The sequence below is a fragment of the Canis lupus genome, chromosome 11, assembly GCF_011100685.1.
Source record: "Canis lupus familiaris isolate Mischka breed German Shepherd chromosome 11, alternate assembly UU_Cfam_GSD_1.0, whole genome shotgun sequence".
In the NCBI taxonomy this organism is placed as follows: domain Eukaryota; kingdom Metazoa; phylum Chordata; class Mammalia; order Carnivora; family Canidae; genus Canis; species Canis lupus.
Window position 1 is genome coordinate 36,132,408 of NC_049232.1, and position 22,738 is coordinate 36,155,145.

At 35.9% G+C, this 22,738-nt stretch overlaps 1 protein-coding gene across 9 annotated transcripts in view; it reads left to right on the forward strand.

Moving 5' to 3' along the window:
• CCDC171 (coiled-coil domain containing 171) overlaps window positions 1-22,738 on the forward strand; it is a 322,833-nt gene that overhangs the window by 242,946 nt on the left and 57,149 nt on the right. For 8 of the 9 annotated variants that reach the window (XM_038552441.1, XM_038552440.1, XM_038552447.1 and 5 more), the window contains one exon: window positions 21,006-21,158. In XM_038552441.1, coding sequence (XP_038408369.1) covers window positions 21,006-21,158 — 153 coding nt within the window. Of the gene's footprint in view, window positions 1-21,005; window positions 21,159-22,468; window positions 22,555-22,738 lie in introns of all 9 variants that reach the window. The other variant, XM_038552446.1, reaches the window with a different exon arrangement.

A 22,738-nucleotide genomic window follows, 5' to 3' on the forward strand; every position in this document is an offset into this window, starting at 1 on the left:
TGTAAATCAGGCCTCATGGTCCTTGATCTGTATCTTCTATGATTCTTGATGACCAAGAAAATCTAGCATGTCCATCATTACTAGAGCAGTTTGATATCACTGCTTGTCTTCTCAGCTTTCTTCTCTCCCTTCTTCCTTTCTTCTCTTCTTCTGCTTATTTGATTTGCACTTGGTTTTGGGTGCTGTAAGGGTGGTAGTGGAGTGGGGGAGGGGAACACATCAATCAGAATTCTAGGGCAGAATATTGAGAGTAACAATGTCAAATTATACCTTTTATTGGTCCAGATGTTTTACTAGGTGATACATACTACCATTCTTTTCTTCATCCTTATACTTTATTTTTTAAAAGACTTATTGTAAAAAGAGATATTTTAAAAATATTTATTGTTAAAACATAGCTCGGGTACTAATGGCTAAGGTTTCTAAAAAATATCTTTTAAAGCTAAGGATTATGGGGGTGCCTGGGTGGCTTAGTTGGTTAAGCATCCAACTCTTGATTTCAGCTTAGGTCATGATCTCAGGGTTGTGGTATTGAACTGTTATCAGGCTCCACGCTCAACATGGAGTCTACTTGAAGACTCTCTCTCCCTTTGCCCCTCCTGCTCTCTCTCTCAAAAAAAAAAAAAAAAAAAAAGCTAGGAATTATAAAAAGTTCTTTTTAAAATATTTAGCAGTTGAGATATTTTACATCTTCCATCATGGGTTTTATTTCAGATTGGTGGTAGTTGAAACAACAGAGTTTTTTTGGTTGGTGTTGGGACTTTCATCATTGCCTTTTGAAAATGACAGGATGACATGTGAGGACAAGGAAATACATCTGTATAAAGCTTCTGTTACATAGAATCTCATATTGCGAATCTCCTAAATCCTTACTCCTTAACTCAGCTAAAAATATGAATTAGTCCCTCTGGGAATGATCTGGTATCAGTAATCTGAACGGACGTTAAGTAAAATCTGATAGGAATTCTTTACAAACTAGGCATGATTCATAAAGTCATTTTTTCCAGTTTTGTTTTTAATAATTTCTTCCTTTGTTTATTCTAAGGAAGAATATTTAGGGAGAAGATAAAATCATAGAGTCCATATCCCAGGAGTTTGAAGCGGTTATGCAGCTTTACTCCAAAGTAACAGAGCCAGCCATAGAATAGATGAAATACTTCCTCCGTAGTAGATTCAAATTGCACAGTTATCAGGAATTGTCATTATTTTATCCAGTTGTGTTTTTTTGCAAGGATTACACAGTTGTCCTATCTTGTGAAGGATGAATAGGCTGGAAGTGCTACTGGAATTCTAGGCCAGAATCACTATTTTCTGGGGGGCTCTGGGCCCTCAGCTCTTCGGGTGCATCAGCTTCTCGCCTGGAACAAAGAGGTGATGATACCTGTCCAGTTGCATCTTGGGGCAGTCGTGAAGGTCATGACGGATATGAAAGAGGTTTGAAGATTAAAATTGTATGCCTTTGAATATTTGGCATACAAACGTTCATTGATCAGGTATGAGCTTGCTTAGGTTTCAATTTCAGATGGAGATTTTTGTCCTTCTAAAAACAAGCAATGCAGTCGGATTATAGGGAAACTGACAACAATGAATCTGCAGATTTCAGTGCATCTGAGTTTGCTGGAAACATGGTGTCGATCAGAATGGGAATTACTTTGTTAAGAGCCTAGCATTTGGAAGAGGTAAGATAATTCTGTTTGTGTGGGGAAAAGACGAGCAGCATACTATTGGAGAAAGACCGTGTGACAGTCCGAACGCCTGGATTCAAGTCCTGACTGCAGGTTCAGGGTTGAGTTCTCATTTCCTCTGCAGGTGCAGGAGGTGCAGCTTTTACTACTTTCTTTCACAGGACAGGGTGTTGGGGAGGTGGTGGTGGAATCAGATGGGAAAATATGCATGCAAGGATGCTTTTTGCATGGTACTGTGCTGTATAAACCATAGGGGAGGGAACTGTAGACAGGCCTGGAGGCAGAACAAGTGACTTCAGTACATCAAGGAATGTTTTAGGGTTTCTGCTCTTGAGGTTTTTGACTGATGATTTATTTGATGCAGTTTTCACTTTAGTAGCAGAACAGGGTGTTCACAATTTTAGTGTTGCCTCATTTCAGTATAAAGCCATGGTAAACACTTTGAATATACTTCCATTTGAGAAATTATTACACAAAGTAATTAAGGAATTACTGCTGTTCTCATATTTTCCTCTAACTCTGTGGCCTTTATTTACAACCATTTATTTTTTTAGAGGGACTTCAAATTCCATCTCTGAAATGACAGTATTTGCCTGCGTGTGAAATGTTTCAGGCACATTTAGTCAAAAACAAACAAAAACACAAAACATGAAAGTACAGAGCTTTTAAAAATTATTATTTTTTTGGTTACAGTATTCAACACTAGGTAGCTCAAGGCAAAAAAACTGCAAAGTGATACGAATATAATTTCTTTGTCATTAATGTTAAGAGGCAAAAATTGAATCCCAAACTTGACCCTTTCAATATCTTTCTTTTCTCATTTTTGAAGCCTATTTAAGTATAACCTTACCAGATAATACCTTTTAATACTTATTATTGAGAGACCGAAGCCTGTGAGCGCTTGAACTTTCAAGTGCTGCCACAGAATTGCTATTCATTTTAGCTACTTGGACAAAAAACAGTGTTTGATGGACTGCCTAGGTGAGGACCTGGAAAGGGAAGGGTTATCTACAAATTGAGTGAGTTTATTATGGCTTAGTGATTTGCTGATTGATTTCATTTGCTGTCAGTTAAGGCTCTCTTAATGTCAGTTTTCTTTGCATAATGCCTCGAAATAAAGACTGATGAAGTTCTTCAGATTGATGCCGCTTATATAAACTGACCCTGATTTGCCCTATTTTACATGACAATTTAAGTGACGGCACTTAGAGGAAAATACAGCAATGAATATGCAACTTAAGGATTAAGGGAAATGCAGTGAATCATTCAGTCTAAAACTAGGTACAAAAGTAATTTCTGGTAATAATTCCACAGATGCCTTAAGTTTTATTAAACAGACTGTTATTACTTTGAAGTGTGTGTGTGTGTGTGTGTGTGTGTGAAGAGAGGGGGTGCGAGTTGAATTGAAAAAGAACTGAAAGTGATCCTAAATCTTTTCAAATTATGGTAATCTTTGTCTCCGCACTAAGTTAAACTTGGAGTTATCAGAATCACAGTGTTAAGAAATGTTTTATTTGAGGTTGCATAAATGCTGTAATTTAAGTAACCAATGAAATGTAGGGTGAGTAATTTTGGAGCTTTAAATGCTTTTTGTTCAGTTTCAGAACCTTCTAGTAACAGTAGTAGTACTGCCTCCCCCCTCACCGCCCCCTAACGGCCACAAGTCTCATCATGTGTACTAAAAAGAGGCATTACTTTTGGGAGGCAGACTAACTTCAGAAGTAACTCGTGAGGAAAACATGAAATGCTAAACATTTTCACCCCTTTTCTGAGTGAGGGCTACTTAACTCACACTTGCCCCTTTTGTCTGGGGGATATCTGATCCTACTTCAGGTGTTGCAGGGCAGTATTTTGTTTAGAGTATATTTTATAGTACATATTAACTAACATGAACCTGACTTGGTGTAACCTCATGAGAATTGAAAGGAGGACATAGGAGAACCAGAGTGGCCCCATCAATTGAACATCTGACTCTTGATCTCAGCTCAGGTCTTGATCTCAGGGTTGTGAGTTCATGTCCCACATTAGGCTTCATGCTGGGCATGGAGCTTACTTAAAAAAAAAGCATATTGAAAACAAATCCTTGAAGTAGGTTCTATTCATGTGGTGGGGGCTTCGCAAACCAACATTGAAGCCTAAGTGGTATACGTGATATATTTAAACGAGGCACATATTCTATATTTGCTAATAAGGATTAAAATGGTCCTCAAGCCTTAGATCTTTGGTTGAATGTTATCTTGTGGAATGATTTACCCAGAAAATTTGAAGGCTAAAGGAAGAAACTCCATGTTTTTAATCTTCCTAAAATTGAGAAGGAAATGATAAAATTAAAACATGCAGTTTAAACTTGTACATGTATTATGTCATAAGACAAAAGAGGAAAATATAATGTTTGTGAGACATTTAGTACAGCGTCTTATGCAAAGCCACCAAAAGATAGCAGTCATTATTATTATTGTTGTTGTTAATTTTTAGAGAGAAAGAGGTAGTGCGGGGTGGGGGTGCAGCAGAGAGGGAGAAAGGGAGAGAATCTTAAGCATGGCTCCCAGCAGCCTGGGTGGCTCAGCGGTTTAGCACCACCTTCAGCCCAGGGCATGATCCTGGAGACCCAGGATTGAATCCCACGTCAGGCTCCCTGCATGGAGCCTGCTTCTCCCTCTGCCTCTGTCTTTGCCTCTCTCTCTCTCCATGTCTCTCATGAATGAATGAATGAATGAATGAATGAATAAATAAATAAATACAATCTTTTTAAAAAATTAAAAAAAAAAGCATGACGCCCAGCATGAGGCTCAATCTCATGATTCTGAGATCACAACCTGAGCTAAAATCAAGAGTCAGACACTTACCTGACTGAGCTACCCAGGTGCCCGAGTCATGATTTTTATTACCGAGAGTTGAGGAATGTTACATTCTTCATGAAGTGAAAGGGAATTCTTTGAAAGTTTTGGGTTATTACCAAGTTTATAATTACTGCAAATTAAGAAGTTAGATGATTTCTTGTTAGCATTGAGCAATAGATACAACCATGACTGATAAAGAGTAAATCAGGGACAATTACAGATATTTTTCTTATTATGTCTTTATGGTAGTATACCATGGGCAGTGGATTCTGGGTGTTAAAATCCATGACTAAGAAACAAATGATCACAGGTAAGACGTTCGTGAAAGAATTTGTTAATACAGAAGTTACCAGTTTACTAATGCTAGCATGAATGTCCACTTAGATTGCATGTAAAACACTTGCTGTACAAAATAGTCATGTCCATCAAATTTCTCTGATTATAGATTTATACCAATCTGAATAATTACCTTAAATCTTCAGACTTGCCAAATGAGAGTTTAAGAAGAAATTTACATGTAAATCTAACAACACAAGCTAGAAAACTTCTAAAAAATCATTGACACATCAAATCTTATACGTATGTTGTATATATATATCACTTTTGTTATCAAAAACATAGTACATACAAGAATACTCATTTTAAGTATTTCATTATATTGAACACACCAAAATTTCCTTATTTAAATTAAAAAAAATTTTATTTAAATTCAGGATGCCTGGGTGGCTCAGTGGTTGAGTGTCTGCCTTTGGCTCAGGGCATGATCCCAGGATCTGGGATCAAGTCCCACATTGGGCTCCCTGCATGGAGCCTGCTTCTCCCAATGCCTCTCTGTGTGTGTCTCTCATGAATAAATAAATAAAATATTTAAAAAATTATTTAAATTCAATTAATCAACATATAGTGTATTATATTTTTTTAAAGATTTATTTTTTAAAATTTTTTTATTTTTTTTAAAGATTTATTTATTTTAGAGAGAGAGAGAGACCATACCCCCTTCCCTGCTCTCTCTCTCTCTCTAAAAAAAAAATTGATTTGATTTTGACATCCTTCCTTAATTTTTGTTTGGTTGTAATAATTAGCAGGCTAGCTAGAAACTGTGTGTGTGTGTGTGTGTTGATTTTTAGCTCCACTGAAACTAGCAGACTATTGTATCAGAATTTTACACAATAAATCATTAATAATTCATTAGAATCCTTTGGCTTGTTAGATGTATGTACTCCAATGAAATCATGACCCTATAAATATAAGCATATATAGTAACAATCTCAAGTGATATAATTTTTTTATAACATGAGAGTTGTTTCTCATCATTCAGGTCCACAACTCCAATCTGATTCTCTGATAAGAATCTGATACACTTGTTTGCGATTTAGTTAAATCGAATATGAAAAAATTTCAATATAGTAACAGTATTATTAATAATTCCAGCTAAATGGCTTCTTTTAGCACATCTGTCCAAATTAATGTAAAGATACCAATTATAGATGTCTTTTGCTAAGATTCATAAGTATAGCTGACAGTTTTATGTGAAAAGAGGAAAGGTGAAGCATTCAGTGTTGTATGTATATGTGTATGCATTTTCTCTGTATGTGTAAGTGTAGCTGAGATCAATTGCACTCTCTAAAACTTGTTTGTTTTGAAATAATGGACTGAGCAACAGTCTCTAGGTAGTGAACAACTAGCTCCCAGTCCTGTAAATCACTTATTTCTGTAACTTTTCTCTTTGTATTAACACTACTCCTTTAAGGAAATTTGCATACTGAATCCCCAGAAGATTAAAATGAGGCTGTGCCTTTGCTACACTACCATATTTGATTAAAGCAGCTGTATCTTTGTAGGTTGATTATGAAACAGACAAACGGGAAGTGCTGGTTATCACTTTGTTCCGTCTCCCAAAAGTGTACATCAGAGATTATTGGAATATAAAGTGCCCTTTGTTAAGCCCCAAATATCTTTTGAAGAAGATAAATAGGCACTCTCAGTACAGTCCACATTATTACTGAAATTGAAAGTCTCACTAACTCTAAAATGAAGAACCATGCCCATAATACGTTATTAATTGAATCAAGGTGAAAGAGTATGTATGGAACTCCTGCTCAGTGTCCAGCCCTGCACTTGACAGACGGTTGGGTGATAGAGGATGGATGTGCAGTCAGGGAAGAGGAGTTACAAAAAGAAACCCCAGATGTTACCGTTCCTAACATAAGAGGAACAAAACAAGCACTTATATGGGAACCATGAAATGTGCACACGCATGCCAGTAGTCTTTGGAAAGTGGAAAGGTGGGGAGAGCCTCAATGTATCACTAACCTGGTTTTATAATCTTCTAAAAATTTTTTTTTAAAAAATAAGAGCCATTTGGCTTTTTTAGGGGAAATAATCTGCTCTTTTAGTCTTTTATTTACTCAGTTTCAATATGAAATTTAAACATGTATTATTCTCCCACCTTAGAAACATGTGAATCAGAATGTGCCATTCCTTTCTTAATATATAACTAGAAAAAAAAAACAAAACTAGATGGTCGCCCATCACCCTTAAAATTCAAACTTCTCATTTTGCCTTTGGGCTCTTCACGATCTGGTCCTTGCCTCTGTTAACATTCTGCCTTTCATTCACTGAGTATGTAGCAGTACTGACCTTTTTGCTGTAACTTGAACACCCAGAACATAGTCCCATGTCTGAGGCTTTGAGCTTGCTGGTCCCTTTACTTGGCATGCCTTATGCCAAATCTTCATGAGGCTTGCTCCTTCATTCGTTCATGGCCTTACTTAAATGTCATGCAATGGAAGCCTTCTCTCATCGCTAACTAAAGTAGCCAGCCTTCTCCCTTCATACTTCATAGCCTTGACCTTGACCCCGTTTAATGAACAGGACCAAATATATTTGTCTATTACTTGTCCTTCACTAGAATGTAAGACCCATGAGCACAGGGTTTGGTTTTCACTGCTGTATCCTCAGCACTTAGAACATAATAAGTGCTAAGAAATATTTTTGAATACATTAATGAATGAACAGATTTTTCTCTGTAGTGGCCTCTGTAAGAGGCAGAACTGTGTGCATTTTAGGGAAAAGAGCAAGGAGTTTGGAATTAGATGGATCTCTGATTTCCAGTTGTGCCACTTATTAGCAATGTGCTCTTTTTTTTTTAAATTTTTATTTATTTATGATAGTCACAGAGAGAGAGAGGCAGAGACATAGGCAGAGGGAGAAGCAGGCTCCATGCACCGGGAGCCCGACGTGGGATTCGATCCTGGGTCTCCAGGATCGCGCCCTGGGCCAAAGGCAGGCGCTAAAACGCTGCGCTACCCAGGGATCCCAGCAATGTGCTCTTAAGAAAATCAGTTATGGATTCTGAGCCTCAAAAGCTTTATAGGTAAATGGTGCTAAATACTTCCTGTTTTGCAAGTACAGGCTAAAAGAGATTATGCATTCTGCCATGGAAAGCAGACCGTGTTCAGATTTGTATGTATGTTATTTAGAGAGCTAGAAAATGTCCTTCTTTTGGTTGAGTCTAAATCATGCTGCACAGGTGTATCTATTACTTAAAATAAGGAGGGAATAGTAGTCAAGTAACTCTGATCTCCAAGGACTGTACTGTTAGGTATCAAAAGTGCATATAAACATTTCTGCATGTCAGTGCCAGATGCTATGGTTTTGACATTTGGACAAAGCTAGACTGCCTGAATACCAGCTCACACCATTCACAATTGAATCCAAAAATTTATCTGTACACTCATTCCACACTGAGTCTTATCTCTCTCAATAGCATCCAAAGCAGCTTAATAATCCCCATTATTAAACTACCATGATGTCAAGACATAGTAGATGCTCAAGAGTGGAAACTATAATAATTTATTTTTTCCTGAGGGAGAGCTAAAGTAATGAGGTTGAGCTTCTTCGTGGTTTCCTATGACCCACAGTTAATTCTATGTTAGCCACTAACTAAACTACTCTAATTTTATCAATCTTTGTTAATTAATAAACCCAGTGCCAATTGTATAATATACCATATGATGAACATATGGTATGTTGCTTAAAATTTTAAGTCCTAAAGCAAGGTAATTATTATTATTATTACTAATTTAGCAGTTACCTTCTGAGAAACTTATTTCTTTTAGAATTTTTCAAATCACTGTTCTTTTTTATGACCTCATGTCCACATGCAAAAGTTTCCAGGAGAAACTTTTCTCAGTCTCTGATTATTTTGGTGATCTCTTTTCCATATTCTTATAGGAAACCAATGTCACTACTTATCCCTTTGGTCTTCCTTTACCGTAACCTTTAGCATAATAAAAGCAGTAATCACCATCCGTCTGGAAGCCACATTTAGCCTCAGGATTGGCTTTGATTCAGTTCTGGTTGGAAATAACATATTTGAAAGAGAATTGGTCTTGTTTTTGGCACATTTAAGTTGTATATGCCATGGTTGAGTGGAGGCCAGAAAAAAGTTTAGACTCTAAACATGATATAAAGAAAACATCATTTAAAAAAAAATCTGCTGCAGAAGTATTCTGCAACTCTGCTGAATATGGTTTCCCATGAGACTCCTTCTCATACCTGAAAAGCTACTATATTTACATCCTTCAAAGCAGTGCCAGTAAAAATTTTGACTGATGGCATAAGTCAGGTCCAGGGCCATTTCAAATGGCAAAAAGGGGAAAATGAACTTTGATATTCTCTTTTTCCTTTATAAAAATGACACCAACAAAAGTATACCTGAACTATGTACAATACTGCATCAATTCATGCTGTTTTGCCTTTAGTTGTGCTCAACTAAGGAGGTTGTATATTCATGACAAAATTTTTTCTTCTAATAACCTGACGCATTTACTCTTATCATTGTCACCATCATTACTATAAAGCATTTTAGTGTCTGTATGTACATTACATTAAATATTTAGTTAAAAGTATTTTTAAGCAAGCCCTTTACTAAATAAATAAGAGTACCTAATCTTAAGTGGATAGCAGGGGCCCAGATCAGTCTCTAAAGGCAACATAGTAATTCTAGTACATGCACAAAACCCTTTAGGACAACTCGGATTAAAAGTGGTCTGTCCAGGAATGGGAAAGCATCTCGTATGAGAGAGAAGGGAAAGACTTGCTTGGTTCACCAAAATCCTAGTTTCTACATAAAGAAAAGGTCATTTTTCTGCCAGGTAACTTTTCAGATATGACAAGATAAATGCCTTCCCTAGTTGTAGTAGGTAAGATGGAAATGAAATATAGCTTCCTTTTTTTTTTTTTTTTTTTTGAAATATAACTTCTTAGAGTCCTGTTCTAAGAAGAGTCCCCTTAGAGTCCTCTTAATGTTAGATCCTCACATCAGGCAGCTGAAAGATGCACAATACACTATCATTTTACATATATAAGTCAATTAAACACACGAGAAGTTGTCTTTCCATTTTGTCATTTTCCAAAATAACCTTATCATATGAATAATAGAAGGTTTGTTTTAATTTGTAAGCTTAATTTAATTTTTTTTCTCTTTAAAACAATCTCATAGCCTTTTTTCAAATTACATTTTTCTAGAATCCAAAGAGGTTTTGGGGGGCGGTGTGGAAATTATGTGACATATTAGGACAGAATGGAGATTCATTAATTTGTTGCAAGTGTTTATTGAACCCATTCTATAGTAGGGATTAAATGTTCAAGAAAATATCACCCGAAATCACTTTACTTGAAATAAGTATTTATTTCCATTATATAAGCAAAAATTGGTTGTTCAGAGTCAGTGTGATATAATAATTATTGAATTTGAGAACTTCAAAAATCCTGGTTTCATAGCAAAATTCAAGACGGACTTTGCTTTTATACCCTTTCCATTAGTAGAGGAGAAAGCATGGGTTGAATTGACAGTTAAATGAATGTTGTGATAGACCAGCTGTGCATTTTTTGAAACTTGGAAAGCCTAGATTACTTCTGATTTTACTGAGAAACTTTGTATGATAGAAAGCCCAAAACAAACAAACCAAATAAAACACTAAACCCCAAATTTAAAGCAACCTGGGAAATTTGCATCACATGGAATGAGCATGGGCTTTGGAATTGAATGGCATGAATTTGAATCCCAGTGCCATTCTTTATGATCTGGGTGACCTTGGATAAGGTACTCAGCATCACTGAACCATGGTTTCCTAATCTGTAAAGTAGAGATAATATGTGTCTTATGGGGTAATTTCCAGAATTAGAAGTATGCAAAGCTCATGCTGTGATGTTTGGCACATAGTAACTGCTGTTGCTAGGACTGGGGTCCCGGCAGGCCTTACAGTATGGAAACTATGAAGGAAGCAAGAACACCTTTGGGCAAAGATTTTATCAAATCTTTATTTATTCCCCTACATCCCAACTCATTCGATGATTCCTGGTGGTAGAGAGGGTGGTAGGTCACCTCACTGGCCTTTTAGGGCAGACATGGGACTGACTTTGGAGACTAGATCTGGGTACATATGCCCCTCAGGTTGCATGGACTCATTTGAGGCCACAGGCTGTACTCTGGCCCCAGAATAGCTGAGGCACAACTATGACACAACTGTGACACCTGTCTGAGCAGGTATCTGACATCCTCTCAGATTGAGTGGATAAACAAAATTCTAGATTGTCTTTTTCATGTGCCTATATAAAGCAGTCTTTGGGAATTACAGGTAGAAGACTGGTTAAGATCTAAGAAAATCTAGCCTAGGCCTTTGCCAGATAAGCAGGTATCACTTAAAATTTTTAGAAGTTTTATTCTTCTTCTGTTTGTTTCTAAAACATGTGTAGATATGTAATGAAATTTGTATATATACCCCTTTTTAGTGAAACATTAGCAGACTATAGACATGCATATGTACTTTGCTTTCCTTTGCTTTTTTTTACCTTTTTTTTAAATGATAGATTCACAAGAAATTGCAAAAATAGTTTCCTTCATCCAGTTTCTCCTAATGTTACATCCTATATAACTTTAGTACAATATCAAAATCAGAAAATGGACATCAGTACAGTATGTGTGTATAGTTCTGTGACAGTTTATCATATATGTGTGTTTGGGTAGCCACCACCACACTCAAGATATAGAACTGTTGCATCGCCACAAAGATCTCCATCAGCTAACCATTTTATAGACATTTCAGCACCCTCCCCCCCATCATCCCTAAACCCTGGTAGCCATTAAATGCTTTTTGTCTCTATAATTCTGTCAATATTAATAAATGAAATCTTGCAGAATATGATCTTTTGAGATTGACAACCTACCCCCCTCCATCCAGCATAATGCCCTTGAGATCCATCCAAGTTGCTATCAATACTTCCTTTATATTGTTATACTAGTAGTCATGGTGTAGATGTTCCACAATTTGTTTAGCCATTTGTTCACTGAAGAACAGTTTGGTTGTTTCCAATTTTGGGCAGTAACATATAAAGCTGTTATGAACATTTATCTACAGATTTTTGTCTAAACAATTTTTAAAAAATTTCTCTAGAGAAAAAGCCCTGGAATGTGATTTCTGGGCTAAATATAAGTATATGCTTAATTTTTAAAGAAATTGCCAAACTGTTTTTAGTTTTCAAAGGGGTTGTACCATTTTTCATTCTTACCAGTTCCTGTTTGTCTTCTCCTACTGAGTTTTGAGAGTTTTTAAAAAATACATTCTCAGGACACCTGGGCGGCTCAGCGGTTAAGCATCTGCCTTTGGCCCAGGGCATGATCCTGGAGTCCAGGGATTGAGTTCCACATCAGGCTCCCTGCATGGAGCCTGCTTCTCCCTCTACCTATGTCTCTGCCCCTCTCTCTCTCTCTCTCTCTCTCTCTCTCTCTCTCTCTGTGTGTCTCTCATTAATAAATAAATAAAATCTTTAAAAAAAGGAAAAAAATAAAAAAATAAAAAATATATTCTATAAACTAGTTCTTTATTAGAGATGTGGTTTGCGAATATTTTCCCCTATTGTAGCTGTCTTTTAATTATAGTAACAGGATATTTTGCAAAGCAAAAGTTTTTAATTCTGGTGAAATTCAGTTTATTTATTTTTTTCTTTTATGGATTATGCTTTCAGTATCATGTCTAAGAACACTTCACCAAGTCCTAAGATGCCGAAGATTTTCTCCTATTTTTCTTCTAGAAGTTTTATAGTTTTGTTTTTTACATTTAAGTCTGTGGTCAATTTTGAGGTAATTTTTGTGTAAGGTGTGGTTGGGTTATGATCATCAGAATTCCAAAATGGCCCGCAAGATCCTGCCGCCTGGTGTACACGCACCACGTAATTAATCACCTCCTTTTGAGGGTGGATAAGACCAGTCAACATGGGATCATCCTGGATGGGCCTGACCTTATCAAATGAGCCTTTTAAAAGACAGTGAAGTGAGGAAGATGCTCGGTTGCTGGCCTAGAAGAAACCAAACAGCTATATTGAGAAAGAAAGAGTCAATCCAGCAACAACATGAGGGCAGTCTTAAGGATGGGAGAGTAATGCTGGTTCACAGCCAGCAAGAAAATGAAGACCTCTATTCTCCAACCTTCAGGAAATGAATTCTACCACTAACTTGAATGAGCTTGGAAGAGGACCCTGAGTCTCAGATGAGACTGCAGCTACATCCAACCCCTTAATTTCAGTCTGCTGAGACCCTGAACAGAGCACCTCACTAACCCATGCTAGATAGAGAGAGTGAGACACTAAAATTGTATTGCTTACACAGTTAGTTTTGGTAATTTGCTGTAGCAGTACAGGTTTGATCTCCTAGAGTGGGATGCTGCTGCTTCTGTGTTTATGTAGATGAGGTTTCTGATTATTGGTGCTACATCTGGACGTTAAGGAAAGAAGCAGGATGGACATACTGCCAGGCACTGTGGGCTGCTGGGTTGGTCTCTGCATGTGAAGGCTCCTGAGGCTCTACTCTGCCGTTCTGGATCTAGGGTCGTCACTCATGGTGTCCGTCTTCTTTTGCATTTCAACATGAACTGTTATGTGCCCTCTTTGGTTAAGGGAATTTATGGATTAAATTATTTTACATAGTGTAATCATTACAATAGTTTATAGTGAGATAAAAATTAGAGGCTTCATGTATTTTTATTTGTTATTTATTTATTTATTTATATTTATTTATGTATTTTTAAAAACCAGGCTTTAAAATCTTTTCAGGTTGCTGCTTTCTTGTGACAAAGTGCTTCAAGGTACTCTTGAACTTAGTATAAATTACTCAATTTTCTTTAACAAAAAGAGAAGATTTCACATCTATAGACCCTCTCTTTTTTTTTTTTAATTTTTATTTATTTATGATAGTCACAGAGAGAGAGAGAGGCAGAGACATAGGCAGAGGGAGAAGCAGGCTCCATGCACCAGGAGCCCGACGTGGGATTCGATCCCGGGTCTCCAGGATCGCGCCCTGGGCCAAAGGCAGGCGCTAAACCGCTGCGCCACCCAGTGATCCCCTAGACCCTCTCTTTGATGTCAAGTGGCTGTCAAATTAAAAAATTATTTAAAAATCCTCCCAACAAAATAATTTCTTTTACATTAAGGTGTAGTGACGTATGTAAAAAAAAAATCCCTACAAAACTGTTTATTGGAACAGTTTTATTGAGAAAGCATTTTGAAAATGTGTTTGAAATTATCTCTAGAATTCTCAACTTTCTTTCTAAAAATAATCTAAATTTATGAATTGTTATAAAAATTTTATTTTTATTTATTTTTAGAAAAAATCTAAATTTATAAAAATTCATATAGGTGCATATAAAATGTTCTGAGATATAGTTTCCTAAACAAAGTATGTGCTTTGAGCCTTTGTTAGAAACATAAGATATATTTAATGTAAAATGTATTTGTTAAAATACAAAAACATGGCATACATATATTAAAGATCGATTAATTAATTTAGGGAAGTTGGGCATTTTTTAGCCAAAATTTCAGTTAAAACTTTTGCTTAATTGAAGGATTGAAACACGAGTGTCATGATTCACTAGACACAGTCAATTGTGCCCTTCCACCATCTGCGTCTTACCTTTTTTTTTTTTTTAAGATTTTATTTAGTTATTAGAGAAAGCGCAAGGGTGTGTGTGTGCACCCTTTAGTTATTAGAGAAAGCGCAAGGGTGTGTGTGTGTGCACGCGCACATGCACACACACACCCATACACAAGAGGGGAAGAGGGGCAAAGGGAGAGGGAGAAGCAGACTTCTTGCTGAGCAGGGAGCCCAGTGTGGGGCTCAATCCCAGGACCCTAGTATCATGACCTAGCTGAAGGCTGATGCTTAACTGACTGAGCTACTCAGGCACCTCATGCATCTCATCTTTTAACCATGTTAAAGATGTGGGAGTGGTGTGGGTGGGGACCCAGAATTAGACTTCCAGGCTGCAACTATCACAGAAAGTTACACAAGATTTTTAAAATTACAAAGCATATTTCTTTCACTGAAAATCATTAATAATAACTTATTGAGAATAAAAAGTCTCAGAGATATTAATAACACAAGGTTAAGCCCACTTCTCATGACTGATTATCCTTTGCCTCAAGCCCTCCTGTACCTGGTCTCTCCTTTGTGGAAGTGTTCTTTTGCTTGTGATTTGGATAGGATTTCTGTAAAATTTTGTTTCTGGTCCCTTCTGCTTTCTATTCCTTATCAATTCCTCAAAATTTTTGTCAGCTGGTGGTGTTCTAAGCAACTTTTATGCATGGAAACACACAGATGCATATTCAGTGTGCAAAGCAAGGAGGTGTGTGGCAGTCGGCCATCTTGATACGGTCTTTCCTCCACAACTTTCTGCTAAATGTCAAGGTGAAACAATTAATAGTGGACAGGACCAGAAACCAGACATCCAAACTACTGGGCCCAATCCAGATCTTAGACTGGATCTTGCCTGGAACATAGTTACTATTTGTAGACTGCTAATGACAGCCCTTCAGCTCTCATTTTCTGCGTGCCCCAACATTTCTAAAATATTAAAAGTAATGAACAACCTTACCAAGAGTCACTTCTTGATAATTAAGAAAATAATTTTCCTTTAATTCCAGGTACTCATAAAATTTGATACTAAAAACTATGAGCATGTTATTACTGTGAGATTTTCTTCCTTAAGAAAGACATCATATATCACTCATATATGGAATTTAAGAAATATCACAAACAAGCAGAGGAAACAAAAAAGAGAGAGGGAGGCAAACCAAGAAAGAGACTCTTAACTCTAGAAAACAAATTAATGGTTACCAGAGGGGACATGGGTGGGGCAATGAGTGAAATCCATGATGAGGATTGAGGAGTACACTTGTGATGTATGGAAGTGCTGAATCTCTATATTGTACACCAGAAACTAGTATGACATGGTGTTAACTAACTGTAATTTAAATAAAAACTTTTGAAAAAGGGGCATCATAAATAGGAACTATTTTATTTTCAATGGAAGGTTTTAGAAAGTTGCTAGGAAGTAAATATTCATTGGCCTCTAAAATTATTTATGTTTGAAAGAGCTTTAATATTTCAATATGTATAGAATATCAAATATTTAAAGCATTTACATTATGTCTAATAATCCTCCTCAGAAATATTGAACCTTTGGGACATCTGGATGGAACAGTAGGTATGTGTCTGACATTTGGTTGTGGCTCAGGTCATAATCTCAGGGTCATGGGATCGAGCCCTGAGTCCAAATCTCCAAGTTGGGCTCTGTACTCAGAGTGTGTGTGTGTGTGTGTGTGTGTGTGTGTGTGTGTGTGTGTTTTGGGTGGGGGAGTCTGCTCTGTCTCTCTCCCTCTCCCCCTACCCCCTAAAAATAAATGAATAAATCTTTAAAAAAAGAAATATTGAATCTTTGTTTTATGAGTTAATAATTTTCCTAATTTGATCCCATGATCATTACTAGAGCCAACATTTACTTGAGAGTTTACTATGTTTCAGATAGGTAAGGTCTTTTCAGGTTTTAATACTCATCTAATCCTCGCAAATCTTTGTAAAGATAGGAATTATTATCTCCATTTTGTGGGGATTTATTATATTTCACATATTTGGTATATCCATATTGCATGGTATATTTTTATTTTTAAAGATTTTATTTATTCATGAGAGACACAGAGAGAGAGAGAGAGAGAGTGAGGCAGAGACACAGGCAGAGGGAGAAGCAGGCTCCATGCAGGGAGCCCGACATGGGACTCAATCCCAGGTCTCCAGGACCCCACCTGGGCTGAAGGCAGCGCTAAACCGCTGAGCCACCAGGGCTGCCCTGATGGTATATTTTAGTTGATATGTAGTCGATAGACATGAAGTATATTTATAGTATATTTAAAGTGAAATATCTGAGATTTTTGCTTCTGAATTACTTACCCAAAAATGTAAGTAAAAGATCTATTCTTTTGTCATCTGGGCCTTACAACATTTTCCACTAATTTCCCCTGCTGACATCAGGTTCCCAAGGATCGCATTTCTCCTGAAATCTGGTTTCGAAGTCAGTCTAAATTACATAATAATATGTACCTAACAAGTTATATTCTAATGCTGAAGTGACAGTCACCTCCTTATATCTCAGAATTTTTTGAATTGTGAAACACACTTTTCCTTAAAATGGATAGGATGTGGAATTTTGTTTGGATTCTCTCATCTTGTTATGTAGATTATAAACACTATAGATTATCTCTGAAACAAAAGGCTATTCTTGTCCAGAAACTGTCTTTTGTTCTGTTTCTCATGTAACCAGATAAACCCCACAGAGATACATATCTCACTGCATGGTACAGTCAAAATCCCTATGGCCAAAGATGACATGGGATAAGTTCTCCAATGCTGAGCGTGCTGTACACAATATTATGCTGTTCTGTAGTTGTTTGCTCATATAAAAAGATGTGATTTTTTTTAAAAAAGATGTTATGTTTTAATAGGAGAGAGAAGTATGTTGTGAAGGGTTAGACTTGAGAGATTGATACAAAAGTCATTAGATGTGCCCTCTCTTCTCCCCTTCTCAGTTGATTCAGACTATCATTTCCTCTTCTACCAACTTGACACCTTTCTTTTATATTAAAGAGTTGGATTTTCACTGGAATCCTTTGTTACATAGTTTGAATCACTTTTTAATATTGGAACTTAACATTTTTTATTCCTCAAAGCGTCTGGTACTTCTTTGAATAACTGCGATTTCACTGACAACCCCCACCCCCGCCATACAATGGTATAGTATTTATACCATGAGACATTCTTGCTATATTTACCACTATTCCTTGTTGCTCTGAAAAGATATATAAGCATTGTAAAAATCTGCTTTCGTCTCTCAAATGAAATACTGCTTTAAAAGATTTTAAATGCTAAATTTAAATTTAATTCTAAATCCCACGCAAAAAATAGATTGTTATTATACTGTTTTTAGTGTTAAAGGAAGTAATATGTAGTTTCTCTTAATACTGCACTGGATATTAGGATTTAGTTATTAAAAGTAGATCAAGGAAGGAGCCAAAGTAATCATGACTCTTGTTCCATCCACCATATAAAAATTTAGATGTAACTTCTCAAAATATTTTTTTAAGGAGGTTTGAAGGAATATAGTTTATATTATTTATACCTTTAAGAGTATCATGAAAATGGGTACCTGGGTGGCTCACTCGGTTAAGCATCTGCCTTCAGCTCAGGTTATGATCTCAGGGTCCTGGGATCAAGCCCTCTTTTGGACTCCCTGCTCAGTGGGAAGTCGGCTTCGCCCTCTCCCACTGCTGCTCCCCCTGCTGGTTCTCTCTCTCTCTCTCTCTCTCTCTGTCAAATAAATACATCTTAAAAAAAAAAAAAAAGTACCTACATGAGAATTCATGAAATATATTTCTCTAAATTTAGGAACTTTATAAATGTTGAGCTTTTTATTTTTAAATATTAGAGGCCAATTTTATTGTGGCTTACAGTGAAATCATAATCTAGGAGCCTATTGCTGATAGAAGAGTACTTCCTTTTTTTATTCAATAAGGACTCGTGTGTTTTTGTACCTTTTACACATTTTAGGTCCTTCTACAACAAGAACATATGTATATAAACCACCTATCATAGATTGTTTCATTAAGATCTTAGTGGAGAATTTAAAAATAGAACTAAAGTGGGCAGCGCAGGTGGCTCAGCGGTTTAGCGCTGCCTTCAGCCAGGGCCTGATCCTGGAGACCTAGGATTGAGTCTCACATTGGGCTCCCTGCAATGGAGCCTGCTTCTCCCTCTGGCTGTGTCTCTGCCTCTCTCCCTCTCTCTTTCTCTGTCTCTCATGAATAAATAAATAAAATCTTAAAAAAAAAAAAGAACTAAAGTAGTACTATAATGAAATTCAGTTTACCATTTTTGGAGGGCTTTCTTTTTTTTATATAAATTTATTTTTTATTGGTGTTCAATTTGCCAACATATAGAATAACACCCAGTGCTCATCCCGTCAAGTGCCCACCTTTGGAGGGCTTTCTTATATAGATGGAATGGAGTTGAAGGATTAAGAGAATGGCTTTGTCTTAGATTTTTAATTACCTGAGCCTTAACAACAGTTTTGAAGGTAGGCAAGAAGATGACCCTTGTTCCCATTTCATCAAGGGAGAGAATGGAAGCTCAGAGAGATGACATGGCATTACCCAATAGCCTAAAGCCAAGTAAGTGGCAGAGTGAGGACTGGACAAAAATAAGACTTATGATTCTTGGTCCACTACCTCAATGGTGAAGATAAATGAATTTATAAGAGTAGAGAGAGAGTTGGCATAGAAGAAGCAGATATGATTTTAGAGTTCCTGATTTTTACATACTTTTGGAACCCAGAGAAATGTTTTGTGTTAGTATTAGCTATAAACTCACCTTGAAATGACTCAAAGTAAGGTAGAGATGTTCCCAAATACGAAGTCGTACCATGCTCATTTAGTGTTGGGGAATAGAATTCTCTTTTGTGTGTTCTATTCTTTTGTGCCTACAACTGTGCTTTTACTTCTTTTTTTTTATTTGAACAAAGTATAGTTAATAATTTATACATTAGAGGGTTAAGATTATATTTCACTAAATATCTCCATATTTTCCTATAAGGTATTTTATGCCAACATATGGCTTCAACTTGTGGGGTTTTTAAAAATCTTTTTCAGTTTTTTATTCATTCATTCATTCATTCATTCATTCATTCATTCATTCATTCAAAGAAGCATTCACTGTGGGCCACTGATGCTACAGAGATGATTAGGCATGGTGTCTGACCTAAGGAGCATCTCAGTCTAGTAAAGATAAACATGTAAACTAATACATTTCTGCTAAAGTAATACACATTATAGTAGAAGCAAGCATTAAGAGCTAGCAGAAAAGTTAACAGTGCCTTTGGGTTCAAAAGAGGTTTCTTGAAAGAGATGGTGTCTGAGCTTAATATTTTAGGGCAAATAGGAATTTATTAGGTGAAAAGATGCAAATTTTCTTACTTTTACTTACAAATAGTTAATCTACTGTTTCTCAGACATTGTGTACATTGTTTCTTACTTTTTGTTCGCCACATTATTTTTTAATTTAAATTCAATTAGCCAGCATATAGTATATCATTAGCTTCAGATGTAGTGTTCAATAATTTATCAGTTGCGTATATCACCACATTATTTGAGCTTTCAGAATTGCTCAAATATCTAGTTTCTTAAAGCTTTTCCAAATCAGACCCTTCTGCTTGAGTATAATTTGGAAATTCTCAGACTGTCTACCATTTTACTAATTTGTTGCTGTGATTAGAACTTTTTTTCTTATAAATAATATAACATATTTGAATGTCTTTGAGATACTTGATTTTTACTATATTGGAAGTATTTTGAAAGGCTTTTTAAAAAAGGTGTGATAGTGTTCTTGGACTTAAAATTCACTACTAATTGCTTTAGAAGAAAAAGTCTATAAAGTATGATTAAATTGTAATACAGAGGTCTAACAATTGCCCAAATATAATTTCTTAAGGGGGGAAAAAACTTACACACACTTCCTTGTGTTATTTATTTTAGTATACATAGTATAATACATTCCTCTGTTATAGAAACAGAATGAATATAATTACGCTTTTTTCTACAATATAAGAATCATCACATTATTTACTCTTTAATTACATTATTTCAGCTCATTTTGTTTCAAACCATTTGTTTTTTGTTTTTTTTTAGGTGGATTGAAAATGTTACTAACTCAGCTCATTTTGAAATATCTTGCTTATATATCCATCTGTGTGTGTCTTAAGATTGAAATTTAGGTCAAATTACAACTTGAATTTAACTTCACAAAGAAAATAAGTGTGCCATCTCTAAAAATTGCATTCTAAATTTTAAACACAATAGATCAAAGTACATCTTATTTAAATATATACTCTGGAAAAGAAGTCTCAATTATTTTCTCCCAAACTTTCTTAAAATAGTCACTGTTCTCAATATAAAACATGAGGTTTAGCTTTATTATCTTAAAAAAAGATGAAAAGTTGTTTATTTTAAAATTTTAATGATTTTGCTTTCAAATTATGGAAATTCTTCTTTGGGGACATCTTTATTTGAATTGTATGTGACATTCTATTTATTTCTTAAGGCTATGATTAAAAGTTTCATGGATGTCTACCAGCTTGCAAGTGCTAGAATTGCTACATTAGAGAAGGAAATGACATCTCATCGAAGTCACATTGCAACGTTGAAATCAGAACTTCACACTGCTTGTTTACGTGAAAATGAAAGTTTGCAATCAGTAAGTCTTTCAACATTGTTTTTCTTTGTGTCTTAGGTCAGAGTTACATTCATGGTTTTATTGTGCATAAGATCACCCGCCAATATATATAATTTAGTGTAAATGATCAATCAAGCAATGTAAAATTGTTAATGTGGAGAAAATTTTGAGGAGAGAAAGGCAATTAATTTTTCCATTGTATCATGTATAAATATATGCATACTGTTACCAATGCTAAAACACTACATCAAGATTCCTTTGTGTTTGGCAGTGCAGCTGACAGTTGGATTTGGCAGTATGCATAGTTAGAGCTTGCAACTGTCTGAAGATTCAGTGTGTCCCATTAAGACAGAATATTATTAATTATGCGTATAACCAAAATGGTAATTAGAACATGTGATTATTCTCTGTAGAAAACTTGACTTATCCATAATACATGCCTAGCTAAAGATGCATGTTGTGATTCATCTATATGATTAAAATTCAGTTTCAGCAGTCATTTTATGTCTTAAAATTTTAGCCCGTGATGAAATTTGGGCTCATTTAAGACTAAACAAAATTTCCTACATTTGAAATAATGTGTTTGGGGAGTATCAGAAAATGAATAAAGGAATAAAATAAACATTTAAAACTTTTTCCTCCAAAGGCAAATATATCAATAGTGAGATTCAGAAGGTTACCAGTCACTAGAATGCCTTTTTTCCTTTTTTGGTTTGATTAGAATGGCTCAGGGTGACTTGTAAGGAAAAACAGTATTGTTTTGCCATTTGACTATTAACCCTTTTCCAATGATGTATTCAACAGAAAAAGAGTTAGCATTAAAACAAATAGCTGCATGGCTATGGGTTAGTTCTTCAGCTCTGTCAAATCTTAGGCCAAGTGTCTGCATCCCAGTAAAACCTTCATGACCCTAGCGTTTAAAATTGCAGCTACGGGGCAGCCCCGGTGGTGCAGCGGTTTAGCGCCATCTGCAGCCTGGGGTGTGATCCTGGAGACCTGGGATCAAGTCCTGCATTGGGCTCCCTGTATGGAGCCTCCTTCTCCCTCTGCCTGTGTCTCTGCACCCCTCTCCTCTCTCTCTCTCTCTCTCTCTCTCTCTCTGTGTGTGTCTCTATGAATAAATAAATTTTAAAAAATCTTAAAAAATATTTTTAAAAAATAAAATAAAATTGCAGCTACCAACTATCCCCCATCCCCAAACTCTCTCATTCTCACCCCATACTGCCTTCTATCTTACACCTTCTTTGCTTTATTTCACCATAGTGCTTATTCTTGATTGACATAAATTGCATTTTATTTATTTACTTATTGTTTGTTCCCTACTCTCACAGACTATAAGTTCCATAGAGACAAGCAATTTGGGGTATTTCTTCTCTGCTGTGAATGTGCTCTAGAGGCAAGAACAGTCTTGCCCAGGGTAGGTGTTTAACTAATGTTTTGTAAGTGAAAATACTAGCACATCATCCAAAAAATGACCAAACCAATTATTTGGGACCTGAGTTGTTGAGTTCAATTTTTTAAAAAATGATTTTGGTAATTTCTTAATGAGAGTAATAAATTTGATCTCCACCAAGATTAATTAAAATGAGAGGAAACTTATT